This window comes from Amblyraja radiata, chromosome 9 (genome assembly GCF_010909765.2).
Source record: "Amblyraja radiata isolate CabotCenter1 chromosome 9, sAmbRad1.1.pri, whole genome shotgun sequence".
NCBI classification, from domain to species: domain Eukaryota; kingdom Metazoa; phylum Chordata; class Chondrichthyes; order Rajiformes; family Rajidae; genus Amblyraja; species Amblyraja radiata.
The window spans coordinates 51,623,050-51,650,301 of NC_045964.1; the positions used below are offsets into that span (position 1 = coordinate 51,623,050).

Sequence of the window (27,252 nt, forward strand, 5' to 3'; positions counted from 1 at the left end):
AGGTCAGGCGCATGCGTGGCGCGGGAGGGACGCCCGACGTGATGGCCATCCATCATGGGGACGGAGAGCGGGGCGGCTGCACGATGCCAGCCTGTACATCGGCATCGCATCTGAGGAGCGACGGTGGGTCCGAGGTCGCGGGCTGGGTCAAGCAAAAACAGCAGCGGCGGGAGCAGGGAGGTGGGCGTTGCTTGTGTTTGCGGGGATGGCGGCAGTTTGCGGCTGCTGCCGTGGAGACGGGGGTGTGCGCGGGCGGGCGGGCGGGCAGCGGGCGCCGAGCCTCAGGCAGGTGCGGTGCGGTGCCTGCGAGGGCGTGGATTACACTGCGGGTGCTTGCAGGTTGCCACGGGCAGCCAAGCTGTTGCAGAAATCAACTCTGGCGCCCGTGCGATTAGTACAGTGAAGTTTTCCACCCGCTTGAAACGAAAACCGCTTGCAACCTCGAAACAACATCTCAACATATGTGTTTGTAAAACCGGCCAAGTTTTCCAGGCGCTGGGCCGATTGTGCTCCAAATGCCACGACTGAATCCCATTGTTTGGAAGTTGTAGTACGAAGTGTCCACGTGTTGGAAAAATACCATTACCAGTACGTTTTAAGGTGCAGGTACTTTAAGAAATCTTTTCAGTTTTGTCTTTGATATCATCCAGTACAGTCATTCTCTCAGTGTTGCGTTTGCCATTGATTTTGAGTTGTGTGATTTGGGAAATGGATCTCGGGCAGTGTAACAAATGTAGGACCCACAAACTGTCAAAGGTGGGACAGGAGGTCCATGAGTTCAGAGTAAGTTTTTTACACCGAGGGCGATGAGTGTCCAGTACCCGGGGGTGGAGACGGATATGATAGTGGCATTTAAGAGATTTTGAATAGCATATAGATTATGTACAGGCATATAAGAGTTGGTCTTGGCATCATGTTTGGCACAGACATGGTGGGCCAAAGTGCCTGTTCCTGTGCTGTACAGTTCTATATTCTATGATGTCTGCACCACCTGTGGCAAGATTGCTGTCAATGATTATTGGACTGATCACCACCTAATCTGTTCCATTATCTTCATCAGCCTGACCAAGAAACAATGTTACAACAAAATCAATGAGGCAGCTCCCAACTAACAGAAGCTAGAGAATGCACACAGTTTTTGGATTGCCCTAAATTTTACCATAATTGCCACCTGCGAAGAGACTTTTGGCTTCTGTACCAGAAAGCACCATTACTATTTCTGAGAATGACCAAACAGCTAAGCCCCACAAATGCATGCTTCCTGAATATTTGGAGTAATTCAGCAGGTGAGGCAGCATCTATGGAGAGAAGGAATGGGCGACGTTTCGGGTCGAGACCCTTCTGAAGACTGAAGAAGGGTCTTGACTCAAAACATTGCCCATTCCTTCTCTCCATAGATGCTGCCTCACCCGCTGAGTTACTCTAGCATTTTGTGTCTACCTTCGATTTTACCAGCATCTGCAGTTCTTTCTTACACATTCACTGAATATTTTCTGTTTGGTCTGATGAACTTTCTGAACCCCCACTCCCCCACCAGTGAGCCACAGCAGTCGGGGGCTTGGTCGAGCCGAGCAGACTACTTGCAGATTGCTCTCCCATCACTGCTATTGTTTTTGTTAATTTCTGAATATGAACATTTCTCACGAAATGAAGCATTCACCTTGTGTATGAGATTTGGATAAGCAGGGCTCCTTACAAGGCAGGCTATCATCGGGGAAATAGAAGTTAATTTCAATAAATCAGTAGCTCGTAGGTTTAGAAACATAATTCTGATAACTGAGTATTGTTTTCAAGTAAACATTCAAATCAATGGTTGTTTTTCAGCTGGCATGTAAATATTTTCATTTGTCTCCCTGCAGGCATTTTAGTAGATGTGATTTGTAGACTGATAAGATACCATGGTTTTTATTGAATGATTTGATCTCAACCAAGATACAAGTAAGAAGCTGCAATTGAGGAGTCACTCGAGATTCGGCTTTCTGAATGTGTATTTTGAAAACTAGCCTCAAATGGTGAAATTTTATAATTGCAGGAGACCCATCATGACAGCCTTCTCCCTTACATAGAATTACAGTATTCAAATTTGCTGAAAATGTCTGAAGAATCATAGGTAGTGATGTTAAAAAAAGACATTTAAATATAAAACAAATAGTGTTTAAAATCTGATATTTCCTTACTCAAAGTGATTGATATTTGCTTTGGATATAAAGCAGATCTCTGAGGTATTTTGATGCATTATGAGTCATCTTATTAAAGAATTATGAGTCAGCTGATTAAAGAATTGTATAGATATTGTATATTTCATGATCTCAGGAATTCCAAAAGCCTGGTGTATTTACTTAAATAAAAGTAATTGATGGTATAAATGTAGAAATTGTAGTACCTAATTAACATGGCAATTTTAAAGAAATCACAATGAAATATTCTATTTTAGTGATTGTTTTCCTGAATGAGTTTATACCTCTAATCCTCAAATTATTACTGTGGGACCATCTGAGGACAATTCTGTTTAATGTTGTTCATTTTAGCAATTTGGCAGTCTCTCATATTCAGCTCAGGAGTGCAGGTTTAGATCTTGTGTTCACACTTACACTGTGAATCTTGGCCTTTTGATTTGGACAAGGGAAAGAGTAATAAGACATGACGGACACCCACATTGCAGTGCCTGTTTTATGTCGTCCTCTTGGTGCTGAATATTCCCATAAACACAGAATCTGATAGGATATGTTCCCTCTAAGCAACAGAAAACAAGAAGGTGTGATGAAATGAAAGAGAGAGAGGGAGGTGTGAAACCATAGAACACATTTTTGCAGGTTAGTAGAAATCCAATCTGCTGATGTTATGGAAATTGGGTAAATAGAAAATTTTGAGACTGAAATCAATGGAATTTTGTTGGGCAAGGCTATGAAGCCATAATAGAGCAAAGCCGATAAGTATTTGAGGTCCACATTAGTAACTCTGATAAACCTCAGGGCAAAGTGAAAAGATTTCTGATTCTAAATTATAGTACCGATGTGTCCAATTTTTCCCAGAAATCGGTATCTGCCTTAGATTGGGACTAAGAAGGGTCTCAACTCGAAATGTCACCCATTCCTTAAATCGGGACTATATCATCAACCTGGCATGCACAATCAAATAAGATCAAATAGAACAAGTTGTCCTACAACTTTAGGCTGTGCACGCATACGCAAGAAGAAGAGACTATCCTTTTATTCTCTTGTTTCTCGATGATGGAGAAAATTGTAAGAAAACTGTCTCCATACTATACACTATAAATTACAAATGCACTTTGGGAAGCTGAAGTAAAAATAGTTTTTTATAATTTTGTAAATAACAGAAATGTTATGGAGGGGAAAAAAGTAATATTAAACAATTAAGTTCTTACATTTTATGCGGAATTTGGGAAAGGATTATATGTAGCTGGGGCAAAACCGTTGGATAATAAAACAAACAACAATCAAACACATAGCTAAACTTTTTATTGTGGGGGGGGGGCATCTGTGCAATTTGTTGTGTCAAATGTGATATGACTTGAAATTTGCTGTGTTACAAATGGCTGTATAGATTTTGTTTTTGATTATAAATGAACTAGAGTAAACAAAACCTGATTTGCAGGTCTTAAGCTACTCAGGACATGGGATATGTTGAAATTTTGTAAGTTGAGTAGATAGTAATCAAATTTGGTGAGCTCCTACAATTACACTGCCAAGTATCAAACTTCTGATCCCCTCCCTCACCAGAGTCGTATCAATCTATATTGGCAATGGAACTGCATCCCTATTGTGAATAGAAAATGTCATGGTAAATCCAAAATATATACATGTAAAACATTTATTTTTCAGTAGGTGCATACTAGATATAAATATAATCTTGGTTATTTAGATGATTTACTATTCAATTCTGCCATTTCTAGGCAAAGAAACGTAATGGAAATATTGACGATGTAAGAATTATACAAAAGCAGGATGGGTCCAGATGTCCCTCTGCTGAACGACTACAAACAAGAATTTTTTTGGAAGCGGTTTCCTCAGACTGTTCTTGGAGGACCACGATTCAAACTTGGATACTGTGCTCCAACCTACGCCTATGTTAACCAGATCATCTTGTTCTTGATACCATGGGTTTTTGGTGGTGTTGGAACTGTTCTCTACCAGTTAAATACATTGGAAGATTACTGGGCAGCAATCCTTGCTGCATGTTTGATGCTACTAGCAGCTTTCATTATTCAAGGCTTGAGTCTGTGGGTACGGCGGAAGAGTGTGGCTGTCGAAACATTCACTTCAGAAAATACTTTGGCAGATGAAGATGAATTTGATTTTTCCAGCTGTGCTGGGTCTGAAACAATAAAATTCATCATACCTGGAAAAAAATATTTGATCAATACAGTTTTTCATTCCATTCTAGCTGGAGCACTCTGTGGCCTTGGAACATGGTATTTATTGCCTAACAGGTTAATGATACTATATGTCAACACAGGAGCAACTGCTGTGCTTTTTGTTTTTGGTTGGGTGACAGTGTGCATCGGAGAATATTCATTAATAATAAATACAGCTGTAGAGACTGCTACATTCCAACCACAAGATACATATGAAGTCAATGCACTTACGAGACCCCTTTATATTTTTGCCTTCATTGCAGTGGATCTTACTTACAGGTATAGTTCTAAAGTCTAATATTCTAATTTGTTGAGAGGTTAGTTCAAGAATAAGGATGGTGAGGATCCATCTAGATTTTTAATGTCTTAAAAATAGCACTGAGATTTAACCACTGTACCTCATTAATGAATATACCAGCCAGGTCTAAATATGCTAACAGAAATATTTGCCTTTGAGTTTTTAGAACTACATTTGGGAATATTAATAGATTTTGTGTTTTAGTAGAATAGTTTGAAACATTGAAAAGTAAAACTTTCAGCTAAATATCTTTATCTTCGGTTCACAAAATCTAATAGAATACTATTCTGAGATTTTGTTTTCTTTAACAGTTATAAAAGAGATGCTTGCCAGTGATTCCAGCATATGCATTAAAATTTTAAGATTCCGAAGTAAAGACTAAGGCTAAATTCAAAAGGCTAATTTGGCATAATAAAGAAGGCAAAATATACAATGTAAAACAAAAATGCAATCAAATACACGAATGTGTCTGAATTAGAATTTCCATTCTCATAAGTAGAAATCTATCTCATCGTATTGATTTGTGGTATAAGCAAATTCTAATTATTAATTTATAACTATCTGAACATGGATGTTGGATTTAGATTAAAGGATTCCTATAGCTGTAGTGTGATACTTTGGAAATTAATACTTGACTTTTTTCCTCTTTAGGTTTACTGTAATCCCAGTCCTGCTTCAAACAGCTCAGATTTTGCACGTTATTTTTGTGTTTCTGCCTATTCTTTGGGCAATTGGTATTTTACCTCCTGTGGATGCACTTGTCTTATGGGTTCTTGAGCAAGTCTTAGAATTTGTGTTTGGAGGTTCGCCTATGGCAACCAATATAAGGTAAGATTTAATGTCTTCAAGTGAAAGAAATTAGATGTCTTTGTGACAAAGACATTTTCCCCATACAGCCTCATCCTGAAGTGAAAATCCATTATTTGTATGTCTTATGATGTCCATGTGATACTGCTTTATTTGCGGTGTTGTTAAGTTACTGTTTAACAAACATGCCCTGCTTTATAATAATGATATGTTATATGCTGATTTTCTTGAGTCTAACCACTGAGGTATTATTTTTCTTTCTAAAGTTCTTTCTCACCCTCTCATTACTGGGTGGATTAGATTGCTAAAACAATATCAGAGCCACCTTGATGCTTTGGTCAGGCATTTATGCATTGAAATTTACTGGGAATGTTAGTGGACTATTTATTCAGGTAGCATCGCATCCATGTGTGATAATATTGGAAAAAGTCATAAGTAGGATTGAAAATTGTTATTATGCTATTTTCAAAGCACTTTGCTAATCATTATGATTTATCAAGCTCAGTTATGATTGAAAATAGGAAAAAAAAATGTTAGACATCTGAAATAAAAACAGAAAATGCTATAAATACTTTGTCAGTCAAGCAACTGTGGAAGGGCATCAAGACGCAGTGTAGTGAAAGAAACAATTTAGACGGTGCTGTTTCTCAAAGTAGTAATGCAATATTTTGCCTTGAAATATTGTTTGAATTTATTTGTTTTGGGAGAATGCCTATACTTTGATTATTAATACTCCATAATAACTCATTTTTAATGTTTTACTGGAATGGCAAAGGAATAAAATTAATGTGGGACGGGAAGGAATAAATTCCTGGAAGAATGAAGGATTGTCCAACTTTTTTTCTATACTTCCATTTCTTAAGTCCATTTGTAAAATTGTTACAAAACTTTTATCAGTCACTACTCTGTAAACCTAGTGAGGAAGATTCTCATTTCATGGCAAATTTTAAGGTGGCTGTACCAGGATTCTATAAGAAAATGGGAAATTAATCCTTGTTTCGGATGCAATGAATAAGCCGTCATCGTTCTCAAAGTTTTGGAATTCCAGAATGGTTCAAAGATACTTAGTCCTAAGCAGCCTGCTCACGATTTGAGCCTGGCTCTTATCCCATTATTATTTGCAATTCTCCCAAAACATCTTCAAAACATCCTGGAGTAAAGAATCTTTAGTTTTTCTATTTAAAATCTGTAAAGTTATAAATCTAAAATAGAAGCAGAATATGTTGATTATAGGTTTGGTCAACCTCTGGAAAGTCAAGATTTCAGATAATTCACATCAGAACATGAAATGGTTAAAGATGAACAGGTTTTAAGATGCAGAGAATGGAAGGAAAGGGAGGTGAGATCAATAGTGAAATAGAATATTATTTAATCTGTTGCCTGTCATCAACATTCACGAATTCTGCATTGTCAGACTAATGTTAATCTAAGTTATCATCTATTTGCAAATGGCCATAGCACTATTTTGAATATAGTTGGGGAGTTGTACCAGGTGCTCTTGCCAATAATTATCGGCCAATTCTAAGGCACATTATCTGATTAACAATAAATTGCTGTTTATGAAATTTTGCTGTGCGCACATTGGCAGTTGTGTATCTTGCGTGTACTTTAAAAAAAAAAAGAGTAGTTGACACTATAATACTTTGGGATGACATAATATATGTAAATATTGTTGTGGATTATTTCACCATGGATCTCCATAAATATCTCTGTCAAATCTCTAAATCGTTTAAAATAAGTTGATGAATCACTTTGCATGCCTCCAAACATAAATTAATGTAAGCTTAATGTTCTCTCAATTTCAATTGCATTTCAGAAAAGCCACTCAACAGGCAAGGCTACTTCTCTTTCCTCATAGGCAGAGCAAAGCAGTATGAGCTTTGCTACATTAAAGTTTTAATCATAATTTAAGATGAGTGTGCTTTTACTGAACCAATATTAACATTTTTGCACACTTGCCAATACAGGTGCACAACCTTTTATCCGAAAGCCTTGGGACCAGACACTTCTCGGATTTCGGAATATTTCGGATTTCGAAATGGAAGATTTTTAGCGTAGATTAGGTAGGTAGAGTGGGCGGCTTGAAAAGTCTGGAGCGGCTGCCTCCTCCCCGGAGACCGGGGAATCATTGTAAATCATTGCTTAAATGTTAGTCAGTTAGTTTGGAGGGATTTTATGTGGTGGGGGGGGGGTGAAGGGGGAAACTTTAATTCTTAGTCCCCTACCTGGTCGGGGAGGCGGGGAGCAGGCAATGCCTTACCGGGTTGCCGTGCAGTAAGCTCCGGAGCGCTGTGGCCGCCGACTCCCAACACCGCGGAGCTGGGACTGCGGGCGTCCGGCCGCGGGCGGCGCCGGTTGGAGCTCCGACCCCGGCAACACTACCCCTGGCTGCGCGGCGCTCCAAATCCAGCACCGCCCGCAGCCGGATGCCCGCAGCCCCAGCTCCGTGATGTTGGGAGTCGGCGGCCACAGCGCTGGGATACCAGCGGGGAGTGGGCAATGCCTTACCGGGTCGCCGTGCGGTAAGCTCAGGAGCGCTGTGGCCGCCGACTCCCAACATCGCGGAGCTGGGGCTGCGGGCGTCCGGCCGAGGGCCGCGCTGGATATGGAGCGCCGCGCAGCCAGGTGTAGAGTTGCCGGGGTCGGAGCTACAACCGGCGCCACCCGCGGCCGGACGCCCGCAGCCCCAGCTCCGAGATGTTGGGAGTCGGCGGCCACAGCGCTCCGGAGCTTACCGCACGGTGACGCGGTAAGGCATTGCCCGCTCCCCGCTGGTATCCCAGCGCTGTGGCCGCCGACTCCCAACATCGAGGAGCTGGGGCGTCCGGCCGCGGGCGGCGCTGGATTTGGAGCGCCGCGCAGCCAGGGGTAGAGTTGCCGGGGTCGGAGCTCCAACCGGCGCCGCCTGCGGCTGGACGCCCGCAGCCCCAGCTCCGCGATGTTGGGAGTCGGTGGCCACAGCGCTCCGGAGCTTACTGCACGGCGACCCGGTAAGGCATTGCTTGCTCCCCCGCCTCTCCGACCAGGTAGGGGACTAAGAATTAAAGTCCCCCCCCCCCCCCTTCACATAAAAGCCCTCCAAACTAACTGACTAACATTTAAGCAATGATTTACAGATGTTTAAGTGTCTCCCCGGTCTCCGGGGAGGAGGCAGCCGCTACAGCAGTACAGACCTGGGTTGACCGTGGGTCGTTTCGGGTCAAGTTTGGTGCCAAAAGCGAGCTTTGGTGTGCAGACGACATCCTGGAAAAAATGTCCGGTTTTCGGAGCTTTTCGGTTTCCGGAACTCCGGATAAAAGGTTGTGCACCTGTACTTCCAATCTCTTGTAATTATTTGTACAAGCGACCCCTGCTTTCGTGGGGGGGGGGGGGGGGGGGGGGGGGGGGGAAAGAGTGGTTAGATTCCAAGAAGACTGATCATATTGTGATTTTCTACAACACAAAGCTAACAACCAGATTCATGTTTCTGCAAACATGAGACGGATATACTTGATTGATTGACTAATTTATAAAGGCTTCCTGGTGAGCAGATAAATTTTACCCCTCTCTTAATACTACATTAAATTTTACATTTTCACTTTGTATTTCTGCAGGCTGTTCGTCATGTTTACTGTGTCAGCTGGAGTAGTGATCGCAACATTCTTTATTCCCAGCACTCTTGGTGTAGTTCTCTTCACAACTGGAATGGGATTTATTCTTAGTCTTGATCTCAGTCAGTTAGAGACTTCATTCAGATTCTGCTGCAGCACAGCTGACGGCTCTTTACAATATCCCAAATATTCTAGTCATCGAATTGGATGGCAGCTTGGCTGGAAAGAGATCTTGATTTATATTAGTATTTTTATACTGATGCTTACTGAAGCTGGATTATTACATTGGTTTGCAAGAAATTCAACTACATCTGGAATAAGTCCGCAGACCATATTAAGCTATATATTAATAGTGACATTAGTAGGATGGAAGATTTGCCAAGAGATTCAAGGTGCATTTATTTTATTTGGATTATTTCGGAATCCTTTCTTTCCAAAAGGCATACGAACTGTTCAAGTCTTTAAGCAGAAACGAACAATTTTGATGAGGGTTGCCTTGATTCAAAGGATTCTTCTCAATTACAGTAAGTTGCCTAAAAGTGTAATAAATTTGGTGGTTAAAATTACATGTAATTTGTGTTTATATCTGTGTCTTTCTCTTTTTAAAATTTCCCTTTCCATCACCACTGTTTAATAATTATCCCACATTGAATGTAGCTTAAGAAAAAGCCGAGACTATCTACCCTATCTGCCTTTTATAATTTCATGTATTTATATCGTCGTTTTTCTGCCTCCTTCACTTCAAAGAAAAGAAATGCAGCCTGTCCATTCTCCCCTGACAACTGAAGTCCTCCAATTCACACAGGTCCTGGCAATTCTCCCATGCATTCTCTCCTGTAGAACAATTTTCTTTCTGCATTCGAGTGACCAGAGGTGCGCACATCAAGTGCAGACTATTCGGTGTGCTTTGCAACATAACAACCTAACTTTTATATTCTATGTCTCAACTAATGAAGGCAAGCATGCCATATGTCTTCTTCACCACCCTATCAACCTCGTTGCCACTTATAAGGAAATATAGATTTGAACCTCCAGACCCCTCGCCATCAACATTCATTTGTGCCCTACCATTTGCCATATATGTCGCACTCTTTTTTTACTCTAAATTCATCACCTCACATTAGTCGAGTTCTATATATTACTCTAGCCTCAAACAACCTTCCTCACTCTGCACAAGAACACTAGTTTTCATGTTATGCCCCTCAGGATCTTGTGTCTCAACAAGATCATCTCACTTTTATCTAAATTCCAAAGAATACAGAACTGGCTGGTTCAGAGCAGCACAGTGATGACCGTGTGGGTTTTCTCCAGGTGCCACATTCCAAAGATGTTCAGGTTTTTAGGTTAATTGGCTTTGGTAAAAATTGTAAATTGTCCCTAGTGTGTAGGATAGTGCTAGTGTACGGGAACCGCAGGACTTGTAGACTCGGTGGGCTGAAGGGACTGTTTCCGCACTGTATCTCTAAACCAAACTAAACCAATCAGTTTGGACTCTATAGATCAATCTTATCCTAAAGATTGAGTTGGTGAACCAAAAGTGTTGGAGTAACTCAGCAGGCCAAGTAGCATCTGCCTCCCAGCATGTCTCCATTGGCCTTGTGAATCTATTTTGGACTGCCTCCAATTCTCTTTTTTTTTAATTTATTGTTTTCCTTTCCTAAATAAGGGAACCAAAACTATGTGCTGTACTCTAGGTGTGGCCTCACTTACACACTGTACAATTTTAACAGGCCTTAATCTTGTGCCTAGTTACAAAGGTATTTAGATCCAGAACACCAGTGCTAAGAAACAGCATATTTCTGACACTGGCCTTCTGGGTTTGTATACTAATAATGATTAGAAATATTTGTGGTAAGGCTGGCATATTCTTCTACGTCGTTTTAATCATAAAACACTAAATGGAAAGTGAACATACAGCATTTTATGGGGGGGGAAATTTATTAATGAGGCAATTGCAGGAAGGTGCACATGTATTGTCCATTATTAATTGCCCTTGAAGGCTGTAATAAGCCACCTTTTCTCAACTGTTGCAGTACTGCTTGTGAAGGTTTAAGAAGGAACTGCAGATGCTGGAAAATCGAAGCCACACCTGCTGAGTTTCTCCAGCACTTTTGTCGACCTGCTTGTGAAGGTGCTCCCATTGTGTCATTGGAAATCTCCCAAATTTCAACCCAGTGTCAGTGGAAAATCAGTGATATGTTTCAATCAGGATGATATTCGGATTGAAGTAGCACAACAGGTGGTATTCAAGAGTCCATTGTTTAATTGTCACATGCACTGGAAACAGAACAATGACATTTTTACTTGCTGGAACTTTTACAGGCATATTAATGCAACTATACAACAAATATAAAATAATGCAATCGATATCAGTTATACTAGGCAATAGAATTTACATCAGTGATCTTCCCCACTTTGGCTATACCAAAACCTGTTTAATTCCAAAGCAGGAAATGCTGCAAAGTAGGAAGCAGTGAAATAATTTTCTTTTTCCTACGACTCCCACTTGGCCTGTCGCTGTATTTCCCAATAATGTAATTGTAACTTAATAGCATTTAAACATGTTGGAAATGTATTTGTGAAGCTTTTCTTTTATTTTATTGGTGGTATTGGGAAAATTCATCAGGGTGGACACTAAGATACAAAATCAGGGATATGGTAACTCTTGACCATTAGCACAAAGATTGTGATGAAGTATTCAGTATTTTGGTGACAACAACGGGATTAATCTATTCTAATAACAATCTGTTGTTGCAGTCTCTCCATTTGCCATGTTAGCCTTTCTTTCAGTGGATTCTTCACTACAGTATATCCATACAGCATCCCTTTGTATTGGATTTACACGAGCTTTTCGCATGGTAAGTTATGTACTGTTTTGGTGCAATGACGTTTTAAATTTATACAATTCCTACTATTTAGTGGTCACATGACAATCACATTGAGAACTAATGTTTGCTAGTAAACCTAATGTTATGTTATGGTATTATTCTTGGATGCCAATTAGTCTTAATCCTATTGTTTACATTTTTTTGGTCCATTTAATTTTTAAAGTAACAAAGGCATTTCTCCATCAAATCACATCGCATTTTAGAACCCACAGTTGATCTTTCCTATTCTTTCTGATCTTAAAGGGCCCGTCCCACTTGGCCGTCATTTGCGCCTCATTTACGCGTCATATGTAAAATAGGTCGATGTGTTGTGATGCACGGGTAGCGTGTGGGTAGCGCGGGACGGGCGCATGGAGAGGCGTGGAGGAGTGTGAAGTATCTCGCGGCGCTCCAGCATTTTGTGCTGCACGAAACTCTCGTGCGCCTCCTGCGTGACGCAATGGGTACGCTCGCTGACGCTGACGGGTTGGCGCCGCATGTTACGTCCTGAAGTCTAGCGTGTATCGCGTGGTGATGCACAGTTACATCAACGTACGTAACCATGCGTCACCGTGTGCCACAGGGTATTCTAATGACGTCACGCGCACCAGACGGCATGATGACGCGTGATTTGCGAGCGACGGCGCGTTTAACGACACGTCAACCTATTTTATATATGAAGGGTAAATGAGGCGCAAATGATGGCCAAGTGGGACGGGCCCTTAAGATTTACAATTTCTGTCCATCTAGATTGTAGCAGAATCTAGGGGTACACTCTATTTAATTTATAGCTTGGAGAAAAAAATGGATCTTTAAATCTGAATGATACGTTATAAAGCTTACTTACTAAAAACATTTGAAAAATATAGCGAGGCTATGCAAATGCAAGTAGATTTTTCATACAGTGAAAAATCATGATTATTATTGAACGACTTTCTGACACTGAAGTTTACCTTGACACTTGTGATATTGCTTCATTTAGCTATTATAGATATTGTCATTTTGTTTCTTATCTCTGTCCCATTTTTTTAAAACTTGGGGCATTTTAAAACTGAATATTTTAATTTATTCTTTGTGATTCAAACTGTATGCCTCAAAATATTATTCATCTTGTTTGGTTGAAGAAGCCTATTGTTACTTGTCCTGTTTACTCAATCCTAAAGTCCTGCATTAGCTTCCCAATAGCCCTAATGTTTGCTTAAAATCTCACTAATAACATATGGGCAGTTATAAGCACGATGAATGACAATTCATTGTTATTCATCGTGCTTATAGCTTCACACTTGTTGCTGCTTTGCTGCTAATGTACAAAGTTCAGGCCATGGTATCTATGCTTAGAGACTTCAACGTCTTTAAAATCCTAATTTTCAAATGACCTGCGATACGTTTTCATATTTGGGAGCAATTATTACTCATTTTGACATAATTAAATTTAAAAAAATTTAATCTGTCTATTTAATTATTTAGGTGTGGCAATATACCGAGAATGCACTATTGGAAGTGGTAGTAATAGCAATAGTGCGACTTGCCACATTGCAATCAACTTTAGTATGGTGGAACTCTTTGGGCACAGGAATTCAACTTTTAATGGTAACTGCTTATTTTATTTTTCTGGTTCGTTATTTACCTCTCAATATATAACTTAATAGCAAGATATGACTTTTTTTAATCCGCTGTAATTCAAACAGTTTGAAAATTGTCTTTTTGCAGACACAGTGAAGAGATCTTCAATGTATATTTAAAAATATTTAATTTGATATAATAACTTACACTTTAAATAAACACAAATGCTCTGGTAAATCAGTACTTATTTCTGAATTCAGTGTTGTTAGGTTCTGACTTTACCTATTTGTGAACTCCGACGATTTAAAAATGAACTAAATTGAAGTTCTAACAATTATACTGGTAACACATGCTAATTTTATCTTTCCCTTTTTTGGTTTTGGTTTCCTATCTTCTGCTGTATTACATTTGTATAGAGGAGCATTTGTTACTGCAGTGTTATAATACAGCTAAATTATTATTTCTTTAATTAGCTTTAAAATAAGGGTTTATTAGATTTTTATTAGTTTGAAAATAGTTGCTTCAATCACTAAAAGAGTAGTGGAGTAAATTGGCGGGTCAGCATTTTTGGAGAACATGGATAGGCGAACCTTCGGGTCAGAACCCTTCAGACTGAATTCGGGTGAATTCAGATCTATTCAGTAGGTCTGAGTTACTCCAGTACTTTTTTTTTTTTTTTAATTGTAAACCACGGTCTGCATTTCCATGTTTGTTTCAATCTCAGGTCTGTTTCAGAAATTAAAATAGTGATAATAGATTAATCTATTTGGTGAATACAGAGCAGGAAGATTATTCTTTCACCCTTGGTAGGCACAAAAAACTGGAGTAACTCAGCACGACAGGCAGCATCTCTGGAGAGAAAGAATGGGTGACGTTTGGGGTTGAGACCTTTCTTCAGACTGGTTAGGGATAAGGGAAACGAAAGATATAGACGATCAGATGTAGAGAGATGAACAATGAATAAAAGATATGCAAAAAAAGTCGTCTGAATAATTCAACTGTTTTGACAACATTTTATCAAAGTTGTTATTTCACTTTTTTGCACACTGCATATAAAGTTGATATTTTGTTTAATATCTTAATGCAGTTAATTGGATGCATATTAGGTGCATAAATACCCTTGACTGTATGAACTTCTGGATAAAGAAGTAGCAACACTAAGTGTGTAAGAAGGAACTGCGGATGCTGGTTTAAACCGAAGATAGACACAAAAAGCTGGAGTAACTTCAGCTGAAAAGCTGGAGCATTTTCTTCAGACTGAAGAAGTGTCTTGATCCAAAACGTCACCCATTCCTTCGCTCCAGAGATGCGGCCTGGCCTGCTGAGTTACTCCAGCTTCTTGTGCTTATCTTCGGTTAGCAACACTAAGTCTTCCAGCACAATAATCATTTTAAATTTTGTTTCAATCATAGTTTTCCCTTAACTTTTGGCTTTTCTGCTGTTTTCAGATGCTGCAAAGCACCTTCCAATTTCATTTCTGCTACCAAAATAAGAAATGTTTTGTAGAAAATATAAATATTGTTTAAATTTTTTTTTTAATCATGATTTGGTGTTAAAAGATAAAACAACCTGTCTGCTACTTGTTGACATTTGTATCAAAATTTGCTAAGTCGTATAAACTACTTATTATCATATTTTTTAGGTTGGTATTATACGAGATCGCTTCTTTCAAGCAGTTACCAAGCTCAAGTTTGCTTTGACCGTACTTGTCTCCTCTTGGACAGAGAAGAAACAACGTCGCAAATCTTCGAGTGCCATAATCATTTTGAATATTATTTTGTTCCCAGTTGTGCTAATGATCATCGCTCTGGCCTCAGCACTGTCAGCTCCTTTACTTCCATTATTTACACTACCAGTGTTTTTGGTGGGATTTCCTCGACCGAATAAAAGCTGGCCTGGATCTGTGGGTGATGCTGCATGTATATGTCCTGATTCAGTATATTATCAACATATGAGGCACAATCTGGCTGCAGCATTTTGTACAGCATTTTCTGCTGGTAGCTTGGGTAGGTAAAGAATAATTACGTTTAAATGTTACTGTTCTTGATAGTCCAGTGCTAAATGTTTCAGAATCTCCTGAACTTTATTAATACATCAAACTAGCCTCTTAAATCCAAACAATTCCAAATAAGTTATACAATTTATGTATTTCTATTTTCTAATTATTTGAATGTTTAAAGCATGTAAAACTTCATTTATTTTAGTTACAGACTTGAATGTTATTTTCAACATAGGTGTGTTATATAATTTGTGCTTATGTTCACATTAATCATTTAAAATGTTTAGTGGTCCATGTACGTAGTGATCAATCTAATTGCATATTGATGAGCATAAAATAAAGTATCACATTAGATGCAGTGAGTGAAATTAACGATTGCTGCCTAGGCTAGAAACATTGTTTGAATATTAAAATTGCTTAAGTGCTTTCATGATTCCATTTACTTTGAATTTCATTGTGAAATATCTGGAAATTTATCGTATCTTCAATTTTAGACATTTGCAAATTTCTTTAATTTATTCTCAATAGCAAATATTGCAATTTGAAGATTCAACAAAAGTTGCATTTACTGAAATAACACTGCTTTGTGTAAGCTTATGTTATAAGTCAGAGTTCAACTTCAGACAGTTAAAAAATACTAATATTGGACAAGTTGGAGCTGCATAATTTTGTTCAGTTCAGTTACAGGATCGGCATATTGCTAGCATGGCCACCATTTATTTTTTCCATTGGTAATTGTTCTGCTATATTGAACCACACCATTCCAAACTGTCTAATATCCAGATTTTATATAAATGACTAATTATCAATGATGCACTAAATTATTTTAATTCCATATCCACTTTGTGTACAGCGTCTTTGTATGCATCTTGCTTTTAAATTTCCACGTTCATATACCAATTATTTGCCATTTTATCTCAAGGGAATCCTACACCCGGCTGTCATTACCTGTGCCGCTTTCAGGATCGTTTAGTATGGGTCTTCATTTTGGAAAGAGGTTTTGGTTACTGCTGCATTAACATTAAGGTATGTTTAAAATACCCAATAAAAAAGTTTTGAGTAATGTAAAATGTTGTTCCAAGCCTCCATTATATCACTTGAGACCGTATGTGGAGTGAGTTTGGTTAATGCCCTTTAATTAGGTATGTTGCAAAGCGTACCTGAAGCGTCGCTGAAAATCTGTCCCAGCCCGTGTGCGCGATTTTGGCGCCGTTTAGAGGGGGGCGGGTTTAAAACGCGATTTTCCCTAGGCTGTTCAAATCGAGGATGTTCAGCCTAGTTAATTATTAACGAAAAATCGCTGGAAGATTCCGTCGCTTTAGCTATTATTACTTTTAAGGGCTTTATCTAATTGTTATAGTAGTTTAAAAATTAACCTCTAAACCCGCGACTGCCGGCAACCAGCCGGATCTCATACAGTGGACAATAGAAGGTAGGCTGTTTATTTTTACATTAAAAAGGGCTTCTTAAGATCCCTTTATACAAAGTTTAATGTTGCGAGTAGCTAATTTGGGCCCCATTATATCCCGCAGTGTTTTTCTGGGCATTTGAGGGCACAAATCTACCGCAATGTGAACGTTCTAAACCAGCGCGTTCACAGGATCCCACTAGAAAGCTGATTTAAATGGACTTTAATTTACAGCAATTGAACACTGAATTCCTTCCATTTGGCCTATAAATTAATGTAAATGAGATTTAAAAATCATGTTTTATTGTGAATTATTTGTGAATATTATTTGGACACTTAGGCTATTTAAAAATGTTAATCATTTATTAAGAAATGGATAGATGTTTAGATCTAGTAATTGAAGTTTGAAATTAGCTACAATTGGGTAACTAACTAATTATATGCTTTAATTTCAGGTCATCCAAGTAAGATTATTTTATATTTGTTTCAGAATGCTTCAATCTATGATAACTGAAAATTTCATTCAGTTCTCTTAATTTTTAAGAAAGTTATGTGCTTTTGACTGTCCACGATCACAGCTTTTTTGTTATGTCCATAGAAAATCAATAGGGAACAAGATGCTAATTTCCGAGTATGAAAATGGCCGTAACTTTTTAAATGAGATATGAAAGTGAATTAGGTGTCAAATTAAACTTCTTTTTATGCTTTATCTGATGGGATAAATTGCAGACTTGATTTTTAAAATCTCAAAATTTTGTAACATTGCTACTTTAATATTCTACAGAATATGCCCACATTTCAAAGTGGGGATGAGACGCATTGGATAGAATAATGGGAGTTTGACTTGATTGTACATTTTTTCTCTAGGAAGTGGTCACAGGTAACACTAGATTCCTGAAGTGTTCATATCACCTCAGTAATAAGAGTTTATTTTGATAAACGCCAATAATCTGATCACGCCACAATTGTAATGTTTTACTTGTTGACACTCTTCTCCATTGTCGAACAAAATTGCAAATTGGTTCATGCCAAATTTATTCTCGTGTATCATGTAACATCGAAGATATTGTAATCGTTTCTTATACCAAATGATATGTTTTAATATATGGTTCAGATAACAATAAATAAATGCATATATTTTTGCCTGAATTGCCCTATAGGTATCTGGCTTCTGACATTGATTACATTTTATTCGTATAGTGCCAAACATAGATGATAGATAGGCTATTATTGAATGTGTGTTTGATCAAGATTAAATATTTGGCCCAGGCAATGTTTATACTGATTGTGTTTGCCCAAAGTTAGACATTAGATGGAGTAGCTCACCAGGTCAGACATCATCTATGGAGAACGGGAACTTTTCGGGTCAAAACCCTTCAGTTACTCCAGCACTTTGTCTCCTTTTGTATATATATTAACCATAATCTGCAGTTCTTTGTTTCTAGATATAAGATCTTATGTATTGTCATGTTCAGGATGATTTATTTATTTAATAAGTTCCTGTTTGGCTATTTACCAGGGTTTGGAGCTACAAGAAACTTCGTGCCACACTGCAGAAGCTCGACGAGTGGATGAAGTGTTTGAAATGAGCTTTGAGCAAAATAATCAAGCTAGAACCTGCTCTTTAAATCATCATTTTAGCAATATCTTGACGCCGTCCACTGTACTACCAGTGCTGGTTTACTCTGATGCACGGAACGTATTAACAGGAATCATTGACTCACTGGAAAACCTAAAACATCTAAAGGAAGATTATGCTAAAGTCTTTATATGGGTACTTTTACAGTATATAAAAAATAAATCAAAATCTGAACATGTTCAAGACAATCAGCCACTACAACAAAATACAACCTGGTTAGAAGAGAACATAGTTACATCAATGCGAACAGGATCTTGTAAAGGTCGTAAAAATTCTTTTAGTATAAATTCAGAAATATTTCCTGATTGGTCAGATGAAGATATATTTGAATTAGAGTCCATTGGAAAAAAGACAGGAATACATCCAATTAAAAACACTACAGGTATACAACAAATGACAACAAACCCTATTATAACATCCATTCCTGGGAGTCTGGAAACACAAAGCTTATCCTCTGATATAAATGATGAAGAATTACCAAACAGAACACCCATGTATGGACTTCCTGCTACTGATAAAGGAAAACACAGATTAATGGAAACAAGTACCCAAGAGATGGTCCCTGCGGTTGTCTTCAGTTCTCCTTACTCTCATAAGTTAAAAGTGCCGGAGAATTGGCGATCAGGGCCTTTCCCTTCTCTACTGCTTCAAGAATTGTTGAAATCTTTCCCTGAGGATTGGTATTCTTTTGTTCTTAATCTTTTGGATATTTTCCACTCGGATGAAAAAAAATCCATTATCTTTGAAGTGATAGGAGACACAACTTTGAAGGATATGTATTCCCATGTGGTAATGAGTTGTTATGGAATAATGTTAGGAACTGACTCCATAATCCCAAGCCCCAATCAGGTCTTCAAAGTATATTCTGGTGACTTGCCATGGTCTCTGGGTTTAGATTGGCTGACTCAAAAACCAGAGCTACTTGCACTTGCACTAAAAGCATTCAGGTAATTAAATGCTCTAATATGTTTATTTGGATATTGTTTGGATGGGATGTCTGATCAGGGGAGGGTGGCATCGAGCCTGGAAAGGGCACAGTTGGGCAGAGCTGTAGTGATAGGAGACTTGTTATTTAGGGCACTTACAGGAGATTCGGTGGCAACGAACAAGACTCCAGGATGGTGTGTTGCCTCCCTGGTGCCAGGGTCCAGGATGCCTCACATGAGCTGACATTGAGGGGTTGCAGTCATTGTGCATGTTAGCACAAATGACATGGGTAGGAAAAGGGATGAGATCCTGTAAAATTAATATTGGTAGTTGGGCAAAAGATTAAAAAGCAGGAATTCCAGGGTAGTGATCACCAGATTACTCCCGGTGCCATGTTCTAGTGAGCGTAGGAGCAGGAAGTTAGGACAAATTAATTTATGGCTGAGGAGTTGGTGCAGTGATTTAGATGTTTGGACCATTGGGATCTCTTCTTGGGTGGAGGTGATCTGTAGAGAGTTAGCTTGCACCTGAACTGGAGAGGAACCAATATTTTGGCAGACAGGTTTGCCTGTGCCACATGGGTGGGTTTAAACTAGATTGGCAGGGGGATGAGATCCAATGCAGGACTGAGGCAGGTTAGAGGCTGGGATTGGCACAGAATGTGATGAAAGAATCCTTAGTAGACAGGATTGGAAGGAGCATGATGTGGAGCAAGGAAGGACTGTTGGATTGAATTGCATTTATTTTAAAGCGAGAGGCCTGACAGGCAAGGCTGATGAACTCTGGACATGGATAGGTACGTGGGATTGGGATGCTAGGGCCGTTACAGAAACCTGGCAAAGAGGACCGGGCTGGCAGCTTTATGTTCTAGGGTACAGGTGCCACAGGCAGATAGGGGTGGGATGTAAAAGAGGAAGGGGAGTTACTTTATTGATTAAGGAGAATGTCACTACAGTAGTCGGAGATTATATTACTGATGGTTCACCCAGTGAGGCTATATGGGACGAGCTGAGTAAATAGGGGATGATACCTTGTTGGGAGTGTATTACAGGCCCCCGAAACAGTAAATGGGAATTGGAAGAACAAATATGCCAGACGATTGCACGCAGTTGCAAGATAAATATGGTTGTCGTAGCAGGCAATTTTAACTTTCCAAATATAGACTTGGACTCTCAGTGCCAAGGGCTTGGAGAGGAATTTGTCAAATGTGTGCAGGCAATATGTAGGGGGTTCTACAAGGAAGAGGGCAAAGTTTAATCTACCCTCAGGAAATTGGTAGGAGCAAATGGCTGAAGTGTCCATGGCAAGCCTTTTGGGATCAGCGACCACTGTTCTATTAGTTTTTAAGTAGTGATTAGTGAAAGAGCAGGCGTGCCCATAAGTTAAAGCTGAATTGGGGCAATGGCAACATCTATGGCATTAGACAGGAACTTGCTCAAGTGATTGGAGTAGGTTGTGGGCAAAAGGATGTCTGGAAAGTGGGATACTTTTAAAAGTGTTCTGGCAAGAGTTCAGGGCATGCATGTTCAGGGCCTATTTCCATGCTGTCTGCCTCTCGCTCTAATAGGGGTTATGGGGAGAAGGCAGGAGAATGGGGTTAGGAGGGAGAGATGTATCAGCCATGATTGAATGACAGTGTAGACTTGATGGGCTGAATGGCCTAATTCTGCTCCTACTACTTATGACCTTATGAGAAGTGTTTTACCATTCAAACTAGGTTTACTGGTAAATTTGCAGGTTGATACATGTAGTTTCTTAAATGTATAGTGTGCTCATGGCAAAATCTTTTTTCTGATAGATACACGTTCAAGCTGATGTTCGACAAAGCCTGTCTAGGTCCAGTTGAGAATTTTGCTGAATTAGTGAGCTACTTGGAAGAATATGATAAAAACTGGTTCATTGGAATGGTGTCAGAGCCCCAGTGGCAGCAGGCTGTGCTACAGGAGAAACCTTATCTCTTTTCCCTGGGATATGACCCCAGTCTGGTAAGAGCTGCAAAAAGGAAGACCTCTTTTTAAACCATTATTTTTATTACTTGTTTATTTGTGAAGTAATGTTTTTTGTTATTTTAAAACAAAGTATTAAAAGGTTGTGCAGTACATTAACGTCCCTATTGTCTTCAACATTAAAAAGTGACATTAATTTCTGCTGATTTTGTTCATTTCAACGGGTTTTCATCAAAAGTGAAAATAATTCTAGACAGTTCGCCAAAGTACCTGTTTCCGCGTTGTATCACTAAACTAAACTAAGTGCCATCTTCCCACATGAGAGAGCTTTGAGGATAGAACAGTTCGTATGGTACCTAATTTTGACTCATTTGTATATTTCAATAGGGAATCTTCAATCTGATCATTGAATCTGAGATTCACCTACAGAGTGGCTGATGCTGATATGGGTTTCAAATTGCTCTGCAAAATAGACATCTGTAAATTGATAATTAGGTGAATGGTATGTTTGCTGGTTGCAAAATTCAGAACAAGGTTGTAGATAGTGGTAAAGGAGGCATAATAGGTATGCTTGCCTACATTGGTCAGGGCATGCAATATAAGAGTCTGGATGTCATGATGCAGCTTTATAGAACCTGAGTTAGCTACAATCAGTGTATTGCATGCTGTTCTGGTTGCTCCATTACAGGAAGGATGTGGTGTCTTTGGAAAGGGTGTAGAGGAGGTTTACCAGAATGATGCTTGAATTAGGGAGTATTCGCAATGGAGTTGTTTAATAGACTTGGATTGTTTTCTCTGGAATACCAGAGGTTGAGGGGAGACCTGAAAAATATATACACAATAATGAGAGGCATCAATAGGGTAGGCAGTTGGAAACATTCTCCCAGGAGGGAAATATCAAATACTAGAGGACATAGCTTTACGGTGAGAGGGGAAAAGTTTAAGGAATTGTGTGGAAGATGAAAGCCTCCAACGCTCAGCCGGGGGTGGTGATGGAGGCGGATAAGGTAGTGGCAATTGAGAGACTTGGGTAGTCGTATGGATATGCAGTAAATGGATAATGTGCAGACATGGAATATGTGCAGGGAGATTAGAGTTGATCTGGGCATCATGTTCAGCACAGACATAGTGAGTGAAGAGTGTGTTCCTGTGCTGTACTGTTCTATCAGGACCTAGTGAGAAATAGTGTGCAGGATTCTCTTAGATAAGCAATGTGATGGATTTGAGGACCTGTTCAACCTTGATCCTAAGCTTCAAATATGTGTGTATTGCCAAGGCTAGTGATTTTCACTTTAGTAGCATTAACAACTTAAACCCTGTATCTCATTCCCATTGTAACTGAAATCTTCATCCAACCCTCTTTTGGTTCCTTGCCCTTTTTCCGTTGGACATCATATAGATCATCCAATTTACCCAGAACTCTGTTATTCAATCCATAAGTTATAATTTACTTTGCATCCTTTGAATCCCTTTATATCTAAAAATCTATAATACGGTCTTTAACTGCTCAGTAATCAGGTCTCTACAACACTCTTGTGAAAACATTTCTGCTCATTTCAGCCCTGCGTTAACAGCCCCTTATTTTGAGTACCGAATCTCTGCTCTTTACACCCAGCTAATAAAACAACATCTCTATATCCATTGGTAAACCCCATGTTTTAATGACATCTCCTATTATTCTCAGAAGTTCTCGAGAATACTGGTCCAATCTCTCTCAAAGGACATTTCCTCCAACTAGTGGCGCATTAATTAATCTGATGAATCTTCATTATGTTCTCTCTTTTGCAAGCATGTTCAGTCTTGGGTAGGGAGATCAGACCTGTGTGCAATTTTCCTAGTGTGATCTCTGTTGGGTTATTTTGGGTTCCATAATGTAACCCATAAATGTTCTTTAATTATACCGACTAGTGAGATCTGTTGACAAATCAATGAATACTTTTACTTAGAAAGTACACTTTGATGCTTCAATTTCTATAAAAGACTCAATCTGTTATTGTTTAGAATTTTCGGTATTAAATAGCAGCATGTCTTTTTTTAATTACATTTTTATAGTTTAGCTGAGGTTATCAATAACATGTCGGGTGAAACGGAGGTGCTACTAGTTGAGCTGCTGATAACAGCTACAGCAACTTGGCTTCAATCCTGCCCTCCAGTATCGTTTGTGTGGAGTTCACACATTGTTCCTGTGACCGCAGTTTCCTTCCACATCCCAAAGATGTGTAGGTTGGTAGTTTCATTGGACATTGTAATTTACCTAAAGTGTGTAGGTGAGTGGTAGAAACTTACCACTGGTGGAATGAATGTGAATGTGAGGAGAATAAGTTACAAGGAAAATGAGTGGAAATGGGATTGCTCCATGAACCAGCATAGAAGGAGGCCACTGTGCCCATTCAATCCCCTGCACAGAAACAGGGATATTGCTAATATTGCTGCCAAAATATTTGTCAAAAGACATTTTAAAGTAATCAGTTTTAAAGTTTTATGGCATACCTTCATCTGCTAGGGTGGGATCTTTCTTCCAGTGTCGACTCTTATTGACACTTCTGGTATATTTCTCTCTACCCTCTTGACCTTTCAAGTCCAACATTTAATTAAACCAGATCACCAATTATATTGGTTTACCTCTGTATTAACTGCAGTATTGATATCCACATTTTCTTGCAATTGCAGCATGTAGAGCAACCTAGCTCTTGGATTGCACTAATTTAGTGCATTTTCAGTTTAGTTTATTGTCATGTGTACTGAGGTACAGTGAAAAGCTTTTGTTGCGTGCTAACCAGTCAGTAGAAAGACAATACATGATTACAATCGATCCATTTATAGTGTATAGGTACATGATAGGGAAATAACGATTAGTGCAAGGTAAAGCCAGCAAAGTCCGATCAAGGATAGTCCGAACGACACCAGAGGTATTTATGCCTGAAAAGGCAAACAATGTGCATAATTAGCACAGGAGAGATGAGGACTTTTAGAAGGCAATTGGCCATATTGCACTGTTTCCCAGATCTAGAGGATGGACATGCTGGTATTTCCAATAATGCAGAACTGTTTAAGCAAAGCTTGAATGCATAACTCTGACTTGGAGTGTGTATGACTAATTAAATGGAATTATCAAATGTCTTTTTTCCATTGCTACAGTTTTGCAATATACATTTTCGAATATGGGATTACTTGAACTTGTGGATACCATTTGCCCTTTTGCTTAAGTGATTTTTGTTATTAAGAAACAAATTGAAATCATCTTTAATTCTTGAGTGTCTAAAACCATTTTGTCCGTTTACAGAGCTTGTATACAGGACGTGTGCTGTCACTTCAGGAAATGTTATTGCATGTTGGACAGTTAAATGCAGAAGCAATAAGAGGTCAGTGGGCCAACTTATCTTGGGAACTACTGTATGCCACAAATGATGATGAAGAACGATACAGTATACAAGCCCATCCTGTGTTACTAAGAAACTTAACAGTGCAGTCAGCTAATCCTCCACTCGGCTATCCTATCTATTCATCTCCATCTATCCACGTGTCTTTATTCTAAATGTAACAAAGTACTAGTCAAACAGAACTGAGTTATTACCAAAATGTTGAACATAAAATATTGCTACAGATTTCAGGTGAACTGTTTGAGACCATATATCAACTATGCAAAAAATTCTCTTCATGGCTAGGATAAATTAAAAATTGTTACATCCATGTTTTTTAAATAATGGATTTTTGTATTCTTGGAAAGATAAGTCGAGGGGAGAGTACAGGTGAGAAATCAAACAGGATTGCAGTCCTGCTACTTCTGGAAAGTACATGTGAACTGTAAACTTGTGATCAACTGTAATCTCCCTCTGTTCCTAAAGTGTGCCATATTTGGGTTAGAAAAATGAAGAATAAGAATTGTGAACATGCATTTCAGCATGTGCCACTGTCTTTGTAAAATATACAGTTCAATGCATTTTCTACAAATATTTTGATACTAAATTCGAAAAGTTTATTTATGGGGTGAAAATTAGTTGTTTTAGTCTTATTCTAAAGACGTTGTTACATTATACCAAATAGCAGAATTGTAAAAAAATATATTTATTCGTGCTTTTCTTTCAAAATGAAGCAAACTTTTTGCCATAAATTACAAATACTGAAATTTTGCTTTTACTCATTCCATTTTTGATGAGATGCATCTTACCTGAGTTTTAGTAATAGTATTTTAATGGAAGATGTCACAAATTTAACAGACTCTGGAGATTTCACTGAGCTTAAAATCTAATAATATTCTCTGGCACACTGAAATTGAAACAAATCATGTATGTATTTATTTTATTAAAAACTTATTTTGAAAAATAATGTAAATTAAGTACTGTTTACTAGTTCCATAAATTTATTTCAAATCCTGGTTTGATGTTGGTGTGATTAAATTGGCATTAAATGTTGGAGCCAATTACTGATTGAGTGTCACTGTACCTTAATTGGTACACATGACAATAAAATACCCTTTCAACCCTTTGATGTGAGTTGTGCTGTGGTATTCATCTAAAAGAGTAAGTCAGAAGATTCTTGAATAACTACCACACCACCTGTTACTGTCACATGCCAACAGAAAATAGTGAATTCAACTTGAAATAGGAGAGTCAAAGTAATGCATGAGCAAGGAAATAATATACCAAAAAAATGACCTAAAAACTCCAATTATAAAGCAGGGTTCGTAGAGTGCCAGAATATGTGCAAGACTGCATACAAACAATTCAGAATATTTTTTAATAGGTTGAACCAGAAGTTCGCAAGAAGTAATATTCATTGTTATGAACAGTGCTTATTTTAGTGCTGCACAATATGAATTGTTTAATAAATATTTTATTTCAGTACCAGTTGATTCCGAATTTTATTGCAATTTGTTTTTGTTTACGTTCCAATTTTCAGAAATGAGCAATAAATTTTCCAAAAAAATGGTTAGAATTACAGAAGAGTATATTAAAATTTAAATGAAGATATGTACAAGTATTTCTCAACTTTAATTGTTTGTGGGTTAAGTATATACATTTGGGAAAACCTCTTGTTTCGTGAACCTAAAATTAAAATTTTACTTAGTCATTCCCGCCTTGGTGTTTTTATCTTTCTGGATCACTATGGAGTCTTGCAGACCTCCTACAAAGAGCAAGCCCATATCTGAAATTACTGGTAGTAACTGCACATATGCAATTGCAATAGTCACATAAGTTCTTATTCAGCAGATGCTCACCATTAAGAGGAATGCAAATAAAAGCTAAAAGATGTAATAACTTTACCTTAGAAAAGGGTAATAGGATTGAGGAGGATCTATGTGGGGTTATAAAAGGAAAATCTTGTTTGACTAACCCTCTAGAGTACTTTTGAGGATGCAATTCTGAGAGTTGGTGTGAAATCTGCAAATGTTTTTCATTTTCTGGATCTGGACATCGTTGGCAAGGTCAGCATTATTGCCATTTTCTGTAATGGGCAATGAGCGGCTCTTTTGAACCTATGCAATGCGTCTGATGAAAGTACTTTCAAAGTGAGATTGAGCAGGTTTCTCCAGAATTTAGGTTGATGAAGGACTGGCAAAATTCTGTCGGGATGGAGTGCAACCAAGAGGAGAACCTGCTGTTGAAGGTGTTCCCGTGTGCCTGCTGCCCTTTTTGATAAAGGTCATGGGTTTGGAAGGAGAGTGTTTTGTGGATGGTATTCAACCTATTGTGCATTAGTGGCGGATGGGATGAATGTTCAGAGTGGTTATTAAGATATCTATCAAACACAATGCTTTGTACGGGATGTGTTGAGCTTCTTGATAATTGTTAATGCTGCATGCAGCCAGGTAATTGGAGATTAATCTATTTTT

The 27,252-nt window shown here is 38.6% G+C and overlaps 1 protein-coding gene across 5 annotated transcripts; it reads left to right on the forward strand.

The window, feature by feature from the left end:
- On the forward strand, nt 1-26,491 carry pcnx4 (pecanex 4). Of its 5 annotated transcripts, XM_033027403.1 has the most exons (12): nt 13-123; nt 2,033-2,130; nt 3,912-4,654; nt 5,325-5,501; nt 9,074-9,594; nt 11,828-11,928; nt 13,405-13,527; nt 15,143-15,506; nt 16,422-16,525; nt 18,427-19,493; nt 21,272-21,458; nt 24,703-26,491. In XM_033027403.1, the coding sequence occupies exons 3-12, from the start codon at nt 3,966-3,968 to the stop codon at nt 24,952-24,954; spliced, it is 3,585 nt and encodes a 1,194-aa protein (XP_032883294.1). In that variant the 5' UTR covers nt 13-123; nt 2,033-2,130; nt 3,912-3,965; the 3' UTR covers nt 24,955-26,491. The 5 variants fall into 5 exon arrangements, with proteins under 5 accessions (XP_032883295.1, XP_032883294.1, XP_032883296.1 ...); XM_033027404.1 differs by lacking the exon at nt 2,033-2,130 and having other exon boundaries at nt 1-123; nt 3,914-4,654; XM_033027405.1 differs by lacking the exon at nt 2,033-2,130 and having other exon boundaries at nt 13-180; nt 3,914-4,654.
- Nucleotides 26,492-27,252: the final 761 nt, after the last annotated feature.